The 15,026-nt window shown below is 39.0% G+C and overlaps 1 protein-coding gene across 1 annotated transcript; it reads left to right on the forward strand.

Moving 5' to 3' along the window:
* Nucleotides 1-1,298: 1,298 nt before the first annotated feature.
* Nucleotides 1,299-3,739, forward strand: LOC139697952 (uncharacterized). The gene is made up of 2 exons (XM_071596809.1): nt 1,299-1,832; nt 3,677-3,739. The coding sequence occupies exons 1-2, from the start codon at nt 1,299-1,301 to the stop codon at nt 3,737-3,739; spliced, it is 597 nt and encodes a 198-aa protein (XP_071452910.1).
* The last annotated feature ends 11,287 nt before the right edge of the window (nt 3,740-15,026 follow it).

A 15,026-nucleotide genomic window follows, 5' to 3' on the forward strand; every position in this document is an offset into this window, starting at 1 on the left:
GCGGACTTTGCATGTTGAATTTTTACCGGCGATTCATCCCCAATGCCGCCACTCTTCAGGCTCCACTCCACAGTGCCCTCACGGGGCAGATAAAGAGCAACCAAACTATCAACTGGACGGCGGAGAGGCGACAGGCATTCAACAACTGTAAAGACAGCCTCGCGAAAGCTGCCCTTCTAGCTCATCCCAACCCCGACGCTCCTTTCGCCCTCGTCGTAGACGCGTCAGATATTTCACCCGGTGCAGCCTTACAGCAGAAATGCGGGCAAGAGTGGCAGCCGCTTGCCTTTTACACAACTAAATTGACACCAACTGAACGAAATTACAGCGCGTACGACCGTGAACTCCTTGCCGTGTACAAAGCCATTAAGTATTTCCGCCACATGGTGGAGGGGAGATCATTCACGGTCTATACCGATCACAAGCCTTTCACGTTTGCCCTGCAAAAGAAGGCTGATCAGTGCTCCCCTCGACAATTTCGTCATTTAGACTTTATCTCCCAATTCACCACGGACATTCGTCATGTCTCCGGAGTGGAAAATGTGGTCGCCGACGCTCTCAGCAGAGTGACAGCAATTAGTGCCTCCATTGACTATGAGGCACTGGCAGCCTCCCAAACGTGTGATGAAGAAATGCAGCAGTTCTTGACACCCGACTCCCCTTTGTGTCTTAAAAAGTTAAAGGTCCCCGGTGGGAACGTGGAAGTATATTGTGACACTTCATCCACCATGGTACGACCATACCTAACAGCCCCATTCCGCAAAAGTGCGTTTAACATGTTACATTCCCTTGCCCACCCTGGCATCCGAACCTCTGTCAAGCTGGTTGCCGAGCATTTCGTGTGGTCCTCCCTACGTAAAGATTGCCGCAATTGGGCCCGATCCTGCTTGGAATGCCAAAAGTGCACAATTCATCGCCACGTCCATTCACCTGTCGGGAGTTTCCCTCTTCCCACAGGGCGGTTTCATCATATCCATGTGGACATCATCGGTCCCCTGCCCCACTCCAACGGTTTCCGCTACTGTTTAACGATCGTTGACCGATTCACACGATGACCAGAGGTATTTCCCATCCCAGATATTTCAGCGGAGGTCGTGGTAAGGACGCTGGTTTCTGGATGGTTTGCCCGATTCGGAGTTCCGCAGAGAATAACCACTGAACGTGGTTCGCAGTTCACCTCCTCTCTATTTCAGGACTTAGCAAAGACTTCCGGTGCAGAACACCTACGAACAACAGCCTACCATCCTGCCGCTAATGGTTTGGTGGAACGTTTGCACCGCCATTTAAAGGCAGCCATTATGTGCCATACCGATCAAAGCTGGTCAGATGTCCTCCTATGGGTACTACTCGGCTTTCGATCAGCGTGGAGAGAGGACCTGAAGGCCACCCCTGCCATGATGGTGTATGGAGAACCATTACGCCTGCCTGGAGAGTTCTTCTCACCCCGAACGAATCCTATTGCTGAGGCCCACTTCGCCGCACAGCTGAGAGGTCATATGCAGCAATTGCACCCTCTTCCCATCACCCGTCACGGAGAGAAGGCCGTTTTTCAGCACCGTGATTTGGCCTCCTCATCCCAAGTGTTTGTGCGCCATGAGGCGACAAAGCGTGCACTCCAGCCACCATATGATGGGCCATTCGAAGTGCTAAATAGGACGGAAAAATATTTCACCCTTCGAGTCAATGGGAAGGAGTCAACGGTATCTATTGATAGACTTAAGCCAGCCTTCTTTTTGAAAGATGACAGCCCTCAAGATAGAATGACTACTACGTCCAGTCCCTCCGAATCCCAAGAGGCTGAAGAGCAGCCCAGAACAACTATGCCCCCAGCAGTGAGCACCCGAAGTGGCCGCCGGGTCCAGTTCCCACGGAATCTGAGGGATTTTGCTTTGTAAATTGTTTTTTTTACTTGCTTTTCCCTTCTTTCCATCTCCTTTTGGCAAGGCTTAACCACTGCAAGGGGGTTGATGTGGCGGTCACCACATTTCATCTATCAACTACAGTCTTCCCACCAGAGGACAGCACTAGAGAGCGGGGACGAAGGCGCATAAACCAATTAGCTACCAGTACACAGCAAGAGCTATCGCGACAAGCAGCAACTTGTTCCGTCCGCACCTATGGACATTCTGTAACTGAGCAGCGTGATAATAAACGTTCCGCAGTGTTCTTTCAGTAGCTGTTTTCTCTTATTTTTGTAGTCGCTTCCACTTCCCCCTTCGGACGCGACGCCGTAAAAACCTTTCACAAAGTAACGCCTAGTTTTTATTACACACTTTAATATGTACACTCCTTTTTAAGGATGTTTATTTGGTCAAATGGTATTCTGTAAATTCCTTTTTGGAAGACTCCTAAAAATACATGATATGTATGGTCTGTGGCCAATAAAAGTATTATTTGAGCAAACATTCCTTTAGTTCCTGAATTGGCAATTAATTAGTGTCATTCTTTCCATTTTTAGGTGATATGTAATTTCAACAGATTTTTAAAAAATTTCTCTAATGAATGTTCTTCTTTGCTAATGGGGATAAAAAGGTTGCTTTAACCTCGTGGACTGTGGCGTGTGTCGCGCACGAATACAAATGCCTGTGACATTGTATGTACGGCATTTAGTCACAGCATCTGGTTCCTATAAAAGCCCCAAAATTTCAGAGTCTAAGAGGATGCCTCAGTAGCTTAAGTGGCTTAAGCACTCGACCAGATATTGAAGGATCTGGATTCGAATCCCAGTCAAGGCGAATGATTTTTACACTCTGAAATTGTTGCATTCAAGTATGGTGCTGTTCAGACAGGAGTTGAAATATCTTAGCAAAAGTTGGGGTGGCTGTAAGCAATGTATCTTAAAATAAAGAAGTGAATCAGTAATGATTTGTATAATGTTTAGCTCCAGACTTGAAATAAAAATGGCTCTACATGAATTTTTTTCATACTATGAAACACTGTTCATAGTATTAACTCATATTTTCATACTTCTTCCCTTGGGATGTTTATGCCTTGTCACTGTCTGGGCCAGTTTAACGTTGGTTTTTTTTATGTCTTTATTCATAGGCAGTCATCAATTGACTGAAAAATGTAGAGATAAAAATTCGCACCAAAGTGATTTCCTTTTCCAGCATAATGAACCTTAAAAAATTTTATGGAAAAGCTTTTGCTGCCATAATATTTCATCTACACCTGGGCTTTTAAAATATTCAATCCATTTTTGTGGTGAATTTGTGTTTCCATTTGACATTTTTCAGAATTTTGAAATACTTGAAAATGATATCCATTGTTGAAATAGAAAGAAAGACTCGTACTTTTCCACAGATTTTATTATACGGCACGACGCGTTTCACCGACTTGCGGCATCATCAGGCACCTGATGATGCCGCAAGTCGGTGAAACGCGTCGTGCCGCATAATAAAATCTGTGGAAAAGTACGAGTCTTTTCTTTCTATTTCAACAATGGATATCAATTACTTCCACAAAGTGAAGCCTGAAACAATAGAATATACTTGAAAATGAAGTTGTTCTACTCAAAGATACTCCCTGATTTTGAAATGGCCTCAGAGATATATAAAACAAGACTTTTTGCTCAAAAGAAATGAATGTAAACATTTGAATGTGAATGTAAAAAACATTTTTTTTAGTTTTTTAAGTATGCATATAATTCTTTTCTGAACATCTTTTTTTTCTGAAGTCAAATGGGCAGGAGATTCATTGCAAGAGTATGTATGAAAGTGATGGCAATAGTCAGCTCTGACAAATGTCTATGTAGCTGTGTTACTTATTGATGTATTACAGTGAGTATGTAGTATTTCATTGTATTTTTCTAAATTTTATAGGAGTCCAGCTTACATTTTATTGAAGTGTGTATTCTTGTTTATTGTTCTAACTCTATTTTCTATATATCTTTATGACTGAGCTCTCTGCCCCACAGAATAATATGATAAATAAATGAAAAAGTAAGCAAATTAATCTAATTTCTTGCTTGTGCTTCTTGAATTTTGAATTTTTAAACATGTCCTTAAAATTTGTTCAAATGCACCTAAAACAAATATTTTGTTAAGTATCTCAGAGATGAAGCCAACAGCTAAATGCACTGGAATCCTGACCTAATGCATCAGGTCAGATAGACATATTGGATAAGCTATTAGGGATGAAGTGTGTCATCCCTTAAGAAAAATAATTCATGGGAAATGGTAGAACCACTTATCAGGAAAAACATTGGTGAATAAATGGGTTTGTATACTAAAAAGCCAAAATCCAAAATGGTGAGTCTGCAAGTAGCAAATCCATACTCGAATAGTATCCATCTATTTTCCAACCTGGGAAAGTTTACTGCTGTTCCTTTAAATAAACATCTGAAAGGAATCATTTCGACAAAGAATGAAAAATGTAAGTTTCCAATAAAAATTAAAAATGTGAAAAATAGCAAGGAGACTCAAAAAATTGTATTCAAGAAATGGACAATTTTTATCATTACATATTACATCTAAGTAGCAATTCAATCCAAGGCCTCTAGAACATCAGGTATAGGGTGTTACCCGCATGCCCCCTGTTGGCAATAATCTTCTAATCGCTGCAAGAATGATACCTATAAAAAGTCTTGAATGCTTTCATAGTTTTTTGCAACATTATTTATAGTATTCACATTTCATGGTTGTTTGATTTGTTATTTTTCTAATGGTCAAATTTTCAAGATTTTTTGATCCTGTGAGCAAATCTGGTCCCCATCATTTTAATACAATGACTCAATCAAAATCTACCAGTTTACTTTCTCCTTAAATGCCTAAGCAACAAGTGACATTTGGCTACACAAGGTGTGTAGTCATTCATAGAAGCACCTACACATGAATCTCCCCAAATTATGAAGCTATATGAAGAAGGATCCAATTGTTTCATTTCAATATGTTAGGAAATTCCATAAAGTTACACCTGAGACAACAAATTCTATCTTGGGAGTCTGTTCAGGTGCTACATGGTATGCAACACAACTGTGTGGGCACTTCCTCTTGGGGATTATAATTACATGTTAATTATAGTGCACATGATGTTAAATACAGTTTAAATTTAAATTAATTAATTTCCAAGAATATATTTTGGGCATCTCCCATTATCAATTTTTCATTCTCAATATCTTTGTTGAAATTTCTCAAGTTTTTTTGGGAATGTCCATAAAGGAATGATATGCAGTCAAACATAAATATATGACAAAATGATTTTTATGGTGTATGCTTGCATCATGATATTTTACCTTAGGTGTTATTTTTTTCACTCCTTCCCATTTTCTCCTAAACTCACAATAACACTGCCACCTATCCCTGGCTCTGTTCTCCTCCACTTAATATTTTTTTATAATCTTCACTTCAATTACCCCTCCAAATAGCAGCACCTAAAATTAACTACATTTTTCTATGCATCTCATGCTTTATATGGTCCAATTTCCTTGTTCTAGAGATCATTCTAACATTCCAAATCCCTCTTCAAACTGGTTGTCACTTTTTGTTTCTTCTTACCTGCTATTGTTAATTCCACCTTGCAACGATTTTGAAAGGTGACCAAGGAAGCCTTGCCTCTCCTACTCCCATAAAAGATAGACAGCCCAGTAGACTGATTCATATGCATAATTATGAGGACTCATTTCCATCCTTAGGGTCCTTCAACAGAGTTAGTTGTAACTACCCCTGGGTGAAATTTTTTTATTGAAATGAGATATTTATACAACAGGTAATTTTGGGGATACCTGATTCCCCTTTTAGTTCTTAAGTTGGCTAGACTCGCATTAATTAACTCAGTAAATAAGAACATTTAAAATATTACCATGAATACAAGATACAATTATGCACAGAGAATACTTGGGGGCCATTATCATTTCTCAGGATAAATAACTGAAGTAATTTCCAATGTCTTCCTTGTAAGTGTTTTTAAATTAATACCATCTCTTAAATGGCCACCCCACTGAGAAACAAATGCTGCACAGAAGACCTTTCTTTCTGACTTATTTGCCCTATCCCATTCCTCCTGCCGTGTAAACAATATGCCATGAGTGACACTTCAGGAAGTGATTAATGCTGCTTCCATTAGCATAGCCCTGTTGGTCATCAAAATAGAAATTGTTTGTAAGGCTTGACTTCATGGAACTGCTTCTTTGCTTCACTGCTTCATGGAATGCACAAACTCTTACACTACATCAAGGTACACAAGGTATATTGAATTTTAAGTTGTGTCCCTGCCTAGAAATACTTATGCATTTCATTGGCATTAATTGAGAACAACAAATATTTTTTATCTAGAACAATAATCCTTCACCAATTGAAATAAAATATATTTAGCTACAAATTGCAGAAGATAGAGAGTTTTTTAAGAGCTGCAATGAAGTAATCTGCCACTATGAATTTAAGTATTCATATCTAAATGCAATTAAACATTCTTTGAATCGCTTGGTCTCAATTCTAAGTTTTTACCAAGGGATCCTGGTACATAGAAAGAGAGTGATACCTATATAAAGGAAGATAACTGAAGAACATCAAAACTGAAGTCTAATGAATTGTAATTCAGGGAGAATGTCAGGTTGATTCAATAATTCAATTATTGCATTTTTGAAGACAACATATTTATTATTTAAAGTCATTTACAAACTCAAAATATTGAAAAAAATTATAACACAAATATCAAATAAATTTGTACATAAGTTTAGGCATCACAATAATTTAACATTTCAGCTTTAAAATGTTAGCATTTCAGCTTTATCAGTTGCTTGGTATCATTTCGATGGTTGATGAATATGTTCATCTAGAAGTGATCAAGCCCTAAATCATTGTAAAATGCACCGAATTTATAAGGTACATGTTTCAACCTAATGGTAAATGTACTAAAATAAATTTAATCCCTAAAATTCATAGAAAATAGGGTTTGAATGATATTCCAGAAGTTTTATTTGCCGCATTGCTCTCAGCAAAGAATAACACAAACGCGTGGTCCTTTTGGTGGAGGCTGGATTGAAGCCTTTCTCTCACATCCTTGAAAGGATGCCTTGTCAATTTGAAAAAATCTGGGCGATGCATGGACTATGTACACTCCAAAGGCAAAGGAAAGGTGGATAACAGAGCATTTGGAAAGGCCATGCGACTCCGCTCAAAGCAAATATGGCGTGGAATCTGCCGATAAAGAGGATGGCCACGGTTTGTTGGTACCCAAACAGAACCATCTCAATCAGTTACTTTCGAAAAGGAACAAAAGATAAATGCAAATTGTGTGCTGAAAAAACTCATGTTAGTCTCCATTTAAGCTTAGAAATCAAGAAAACCACATCCTCTTGAAATTGATTAACAAGTTAGCTTTCTATAAAAAAGTGCATGCCTTCCATATTAGCAACTAGAAAAGTTGCTCAAATCAATTGTGAAACAATTTGTAAATGCAAAAGGATAGTCAGCAAGTGAGAGAGCACTGCATTGAAAGACTTTCAATTAAAAGTGAATTTCCTTATTTTCAGGCTGCTGTAAAGGCGTTCAAGATGAGGGAAGGGATAAAGGGAGGGATGAAGGGTTGGGGCTATCACGGGAGAAAGATGTAAGTGATGAAAGAGGGTAGAAGGATGGGAAGGACAGTGAGGCTGAGATATTGGTGGGGGAGGAGGAAATGAGAAGGAAGAATGGATGTGGTGGAGGAATTGGGCGGGGAAGGGGGAGGTGTGAAGGGGAATGGTGTGAAGGTGGATGGTGTGAAGGAGGAAGAAATGGAGGTGGTGGAAGAAAAGGTTTGGGAGTGGAGGGAATAGAAAAAGAGGGTTTGGGAGTGGACGGGATAGAAGAAGAGGGTTCAGGAGTGAAGGAAGTGGAAGATGAGGGCTTGGGAGTAGAAGGGGAGAAAGAGGAGGGTTATCGAGTAGAGGAGATGGAATGGGAGGGTTTGGGAGTGGAGGGGGTGGTTGTGGAGGGGTTAGTTGTGGAGGCGGTGGTTGTGGAGGGTTTCTGTGGGCTTAGGGAGGGAGATATGGGCAGGGGTAATGACAAGGGAGTGGTAATGTAGGCAGTTAGAGATCAACTGCGGAGAATGGAATTCTTTGGTGAGGGTGACTGGCATTTTTACTTGATGTTACACAAGTGGGAGGCATATTCCCCAGTGATTGCTCCTGCTGTCATTCACCCCTGGTGCAGGCACCTAAGAAAAATTCTACCAGCACCAGCAGCCATGACAAAACCATGACAGGTGCCCACAACCCTTCCCAAGAAGGAGGAGCTTATAGAAAAGGTACTACACCACCAGCGATACATATTGTGAATGCAGGTTATGCGTCTGAATAACGATTCAAAGGTTGCATTTCTATTTTTCTATGTTTTCTTGAACTGGAATTAAAGTCACTGATCTGGAATTCTCCATAAAGAAGCCAATAGATTGTCCATGGGGCATGCCTTTGGCACCCACCATTATGCAGAGATAAGCTAAGGCGGTTCCCAGGGAAATTTACTCCAAATTGAAGATACAAATGATGACATACTGTATTGATTGGCTTGTAGTGTTCCCTGAAAGAGAATTAATTGTATTATTGATTTTATAAATATTCTCTAAAATCAATTAGGAATTACGATTAGTTATAAGAAAACTACCCTTCAGGCTAAACATTGAATTGAATTGAAATGTAATGAAATAATTGACTTTGTAATTCCACACACTTTATTTAAAAACACACGACCCAGGTTTCGACGTTGAACGTCATCATCAGGTGGTCCTCATAGAAGCACGCTGGCTATATATACCTTCTGATCATAGGAGGGGGGGGTTGGTCAGAGAGGGAGGTCGGAGGGGTAAAAAAGGTTACAATGTAGCTGGGAAGAAAAGAGAATTACATTTTTGATTTAGAAGAGTGGTAGGTCTAGGAGTGGGGAGTGGGAGGGATACAAAATTAGAGGGATTAAATAAAGTGTGTGGAATTACAAAGTCAATTATTTCATTACATTTCAATATGTTATGCAAATTCCACAAAGTTACGCCTGAGACAACAAAAAAAAATTGAATTGAATATTTAGGAGGTGAATTAAATGCAGCTACCATTACCTCCTAAAGTAACCAATTACTCATTGGCACAAATAAATTCCACAACAAACTTTATCAAGCAAATACAGCAAAGTGATATCCCCAAAGTCATTGCATTTATTTCCTAATGTGCTTATTTATTAAAGTTAACATATTTTATCATGATGAATATGCATATTTTATTATAACGATAATTGTGGTCACTGACCTGCTTAACTAACAAAAAAAAGTCCAATAGCTATTTAAGATATAGCGATGATGGTTTAACTGTTGAATGAAAGATACTTCTAAATTGATATTGACAACATCTGCAAGAAATTGAAATTAGTAATGTGCCACCCTGAGATTTTATTTCTGATCAACAGTATCCCAAGCCTTTAATTGTTCTCTTATAATGCTCCGCTTATGTTATAATGAGTCAATCATGTGAGTAATGTAGTGGCTTTGAAGTTTAAATTTAGTGATACTGGAGTTATTTCAAAGGGTTTGGTATCTCTTTTCACCCAATCTTCTCGCTTTTCGAGTATATGCTTCAGTAGAAGGTTATCAGATTAGATATAATATTCTTTAGAAAATTCTTAAATTCAACCTGCTGATATTCCTCTATTGTCAATCCATTTAATGCGTCTAATTCCATTTCCAAACCCGCCTACCTTTCCTTTTCTTTTTGAATCGGTCATTGCACTTCATGGCAACTAAACTGTGATGTGTCCACACCCGCTATTGGGAAACTGTGCAAATTGATCACGCTTTGTGTGTAACCACAATTATAATCAAACTGATTCCATTTAGAGTGACCCAGCATTTTAAGCATACTTATGTCTTTTGGTGTGTCTAAACCAAGTATTGGTGATGATGAACCTATGTCTCATGCAGAATTAAATTGCTTTCTTCCCCTAGACACTCCACCTACCTAGACCGTAAAAGCCTACCTAATAACCATCTTTTCCTTTGCCTACTGTTGCATCCTAATTCCCCATCATTATGAAATTCATCCCTTCAGGAACATTCGTGATTATATCCTCTAACCGATCGTATACCCTATTGACTTCTTCCTCTTTATGATTACTTTGTGGCATGTATACATAATGATGACCAAAGTCGTCAGTTCTGCTTTTAATTTACCTGGGTAAAATTCTACCCTTTGCTTGTTTTTTGCTGACTACCTTTTTACTCAATAGCGCTTGATAACATTTTATTCAATATTATGGCAACCCCTTGTCGGCTCTTGTCCCCCGCTCCATGTAAATTACTCTATAACTATTAATCCAGTAATCGCCGTTATCCTTCCATCTCACCTTGCAAATGCGCAGTCATAAATAACAGAAATGGACCCCCGTAGACCCCATTAAATACCTAAGCCTTTTCCCCAATCATGACCTCTCCTGGGGAGAATTCTCAATACTGCGTACCCGTATGAGGGTTGGGGGATGTTGACCAAAAAAAAGATGATAGAGTCTCCACGAAAGAGGAATTGAATGCTATCCAGGGATATGCCAGTGGAGTGCACAGCCCATCTGATTGGATTCAGATTGAGCACTTATACCAGAAAGGATTTAATGAAAATATTCCAATATTAATTATAACTCATTAATGATGTGTACTTTGGATTCATTCCCAAACATTTAATCACTAGATCAAATTTTAAATATTGAATATGGTGTACTTAGAAACTTTTTCACATTAATTATTTTCTTGCAGCAGGAGCACACACTGATACATTTTCCAAAATTGGAAGAAATGCAGGCCATAAAGCAAACACTAGAATTGAATAAAAATTAATGGAAATTCAAAAGGACTTTCATTAATTGAAAAAAATTAAATCATATCACTTTCAGCCCTTAAATGATTGAAAGCAGGTAATTATTTTAACAGAGGATAATGATATGACTGGACCTTAGATGGAGTACATTCGTGAATAAAATTATTATGAGACCCAAAAGTCAAAAAAGTGCCCAAAAACAGGATACGACCAACCACTCAGGGATAAGTTCTTATAATTTTAAGATAACATGTAAACATTATGGTGCAACATACCTACTTTCATTTCAAGAGGCCATTCATTCTTTTCAGTTGTCTCACCCTGCATGGAGATAGGATGAGCCAGATGTGGAGCAAATGGTCCTTTCACATGGGGATACATTCACCAAGATTAAGTTCAGTAATCTCTGAGAAAGAGAAGTCAAGACATTGGCAGATGAATTGACTAATTTCAGCCTTGATATGATGAAGTTTGAAATATTTTGAGACAAAATGATCCAACCTTCCACTAGATAATAATTAGCTACAAGGTTTCAATGTACCATTTTATATTTTTAAATTAGCATAGGAAGATAGTAAACTATATTCAAACTAGGTTGGTGATATATTTTCATCTTTTGGAACATTTTTGTTTGAAAATGAAAATGTAATTACAAATAGCATGTGAATTTCGCTATAGATATAATTTTTTTGAGGCTTTCCGTTTTTGTTCAAATAATTTGTACCTCAGCCTTTCAATGTGTTTCACATGTGTACATATAATGTCAGATTTCCTTAATAGTTTTTTTCACTCACCTTAAGACTAACTATTTATTACTTGGCCAAGCTGATTGTAGTCTCTTCAGACGAAGACGTTCACACCGTCACAATATGTATCGCTGGTGGTGTAGTGGCTTTTCTAAAAGCTCCTCCTTCTTGGGATGGGTTGCGAGCACCTGTCCATGATGTTGGCTTGGTCGCTGGTGCTGGTATTACTTATGTCTTAGGCGCCAGGGGCAAATGACAGCAGAGGCGGCTGCTAAGGCATATGCCTCCCACTTTTGCAACATAGAGTGAACCGCCCATCGCCCCCACCAAAGAATTCCATTCTCCGAAGTTGATCTCATTGTCTGCCTACACTACCACTCCCTCTTCATTACCTCCACCCATATCTCCTTCCCCAAGCCCACACAACTCCTCCACAACCTCCGCCTCTGTAACCTCTCCCTCCACAACCACCTCCTTTGCCCCCAAATCATCCCCTTCCCACTCCTCTACTCCCCAACCCTCCCCTTTCTCCCCCTCTACTGCCAAACCCTCCCCTTCCATCACCTCCACAACTTCCTCCTCCATACCATCCACTTCCACACCATTCCCCTCCACACCACCTCCTTCCCCCCAAAATTCCTCCATAATATCCAATTATTCCTCCTTCATTCCTCCTCCCGCACTAATATTCCAGCCCCATTTTCCTCCCCATCACCCCACCCTCATTCATCCCTTGCTTCTCCATCCCATGGTAGCCCCAACCCTTCATCCCTCACTTCATCCCTTCCCTCATCTTGAACTCCTTCACAGCAGCCTGAAAATAATAAAATTCACTTTTTTATTGACAGTCTTTCAATGCAGTGCTCTCTCACTTAATGATCATCCTTTTGTATTTACAAATTGTTTCACAATTGATTTTTGAGCGATTTTTCTAGTCTCTCTTCCTGGGCTAATATGGACTGCTAATATGGACTCTTTTATAGGAAGCTAACTTATAAATCAATTTCAAAGGAGGACGTGGTTTTCTTGATTTCTACCCTAAAATGGAGACTAACGTGAGCCTCGACAACACAATATTTGCATTTATCATTTGTTCCCTTTTGTTAGTAACAATAATACATTCTGCTTGGATCCCCTAACAAACAATTTCTATTCTGATGACCAACAGGGCTATGCTAATGGAAGCAGCATTAATCACTTCCTGTAGTGTCACTCATGGCAGATAGTTTTAACGGCAGGAGTAATGGGATAGGGCAAATAAGTCAGAAGAAATGTAGTCTGTGCAGCAACTGTTTCTCAGTGGGGTGGCCATTTGAGTGATGGTATTGATTTAAAAACACTTACAAGGAAGACATTGGAAATCACTTCAGTTATTTATCCTGAGAAATGATAATGGACACTAAGTATTCTCTGTGCACAATTGTGTCATGTATTTATTGTAATACTTTAAATATTATTATATACTGTGTTAATTAATGCAAGTCTAGCCAGCTTAAGAACTTGAAGGGGAATCAGGTATCCCCAAAATGACCTGCAGTATAAATACCTCATGTCAATAAAGAAATTTCACCCAGGGGTATTTACAACTAACTCTGTTGAAGGACCCTTAGTATGGAAATGAGTCCTCAATATTATGCATAGGACTCATTTCACTGGGTTGTCTATCTTTAATGGGAGCAGGAGAAGCAAGACTTTCTTTGTCTTCTTACAATATCCTTGCATGGTAGAATTTACAATTGCAGGAAAGAAGAAGCAAAAAGTGACTGAACCAGTTTGAAGAGGGATTTGGAATGTTAGCATGATGTCAAGAACAAGGAATTTGGACATTATTAAGGTGGAGATGCATAGAAAAATGTAGTTAGTTTTAGGCACTACTATTTGGAGGGGTAATTGAGGTATTGATTATAAAAAATATTCAGCCGAGGGGAACAGAGCCAGGGATAGGTGGCAGTGGTATTCTGAGCTTAGGAGAAAATGGAAAGAACTGAAAGTTGCTGGAGTGAAAAAAATAACAACTAAGGTAAAATATCATGATGCAAGCTTACACCATAAAAATCATTTTGTCAAATAGTTAAATTAGAATGCAAAACATTTCTTTATGGACATTCCAAGTTAACTTGAGGAATTTTAAACAAAGATATTGAAAATGGAAAATTGATAATTGGAGATGCCCAAAATAACTTCTAGGAAATGAATTTATTAAAAATTACACTGTATTTAACATCATGTGCGCTATAATTAACATATAATTATATGCCCCAAGAGGAAGTGCCCACACAGTTGTGTTGCACTAAATTTAGGTACCTGAGCAGTATACTTAAATAGCTTCATAACTTGTAGAGGGGGATCAAGATGGTGCGGGGGCTAATGTACTGGCTTCCCACCCTGAGGGCGTGGGTTCAAATCCTGGTGGTGTTGAATATTTTTCAGAGGTATCCCTACTTGGGGTGCTTTATGGAGGGCACTTTGAGTGAGTACGCCGTCCGTCGGATGGGACGTTAAACTGCGGACCCCTTGGCGCCTTTCTTAAAGAGTAGGCTAATGCCGACACTGGGTTTCTCTCCACCCTTCATCCTTTCCTATCCGTCCCCTATGGCGCAAATGACCTCAGCTGTCGAGCGCCTCCCCTCAAAACTGCTACTAACTTGTGGAGATTCATGTGTATGTGCTTCTATGAATGACTGCACATGTTGTGTAGCCAATTATCATTTATTGCATAGGCATTTCAGGAGAAGATAAAGTGGTACATTTTGATAAAGACACTGCTTTAAAATGACGGGGTACCAGAATGGTTTGTGGAACCCATGTGATAATGGTAATGAGATCCAACTGCGTTTCACATGAAAATTTCATTATGTCACCAATTTCCACCTGAGCTAAGGAATGTATAGCTGAATCCACATTACTTTCCCATGAAATCTGTATTATTACCGAAGCAGTAGACATTTTACAGGGAAAGCAATCACATTGAAATATTTTCACCTTAAGTGAAGGACTTGATCTACCAAAATTGGTGCCGTGAAGCAGTGAAACTCAGAAATCCAGTCTTTAAAATAAATTCACCATTTAAATATGAAACATTGTGCAGCTAAATAATGGATAATTTGTATTCCTTTAAAAGTTGCTTAAATAAATTGGGTGCACTCGATGTTTGCCTCAACTCACCAAATATTAATGCAGATTTCTTCCTGAACACTGCATAAACCCCAATGCAAAGTTGACGAGATGTACAAGTTCATTTTTGGGCCGTTTTCTCTTCCCTCAAATGAATGCTTCAAAATATCATCACTGCAAGGTATCCAAAAGTGCAAATTATTTTTTCCAAGTATTTAAACGAAAATAGGCAAATTCGTGAAGACCAAAGATTTCAAAAACGATTATTAATTCATCCGATATATTACCAGCATTTCTCAACGTCGTATGTTTTAACCATAGCGGACGTTTTCCTTCTCTTGAATCCAGCATGGTTAAAAGCCGCTAGCCATATAATGCCGAATTTTTCCCTC

Source organism: Hetaerina americana, unplaced genomic scaffold, assembly GCF_022747635.1.
Source record: "Hetaerina americana unplaced genomic scaffold, ioHetAmer1.1.p SCAF_8, whole genome shotgun sequence".
NCBI lineage: Eukaryota > Metazoa > Arthropoda > Insecta > Odonata > Calopterygidae > Hetaerina > Hetaerina americana.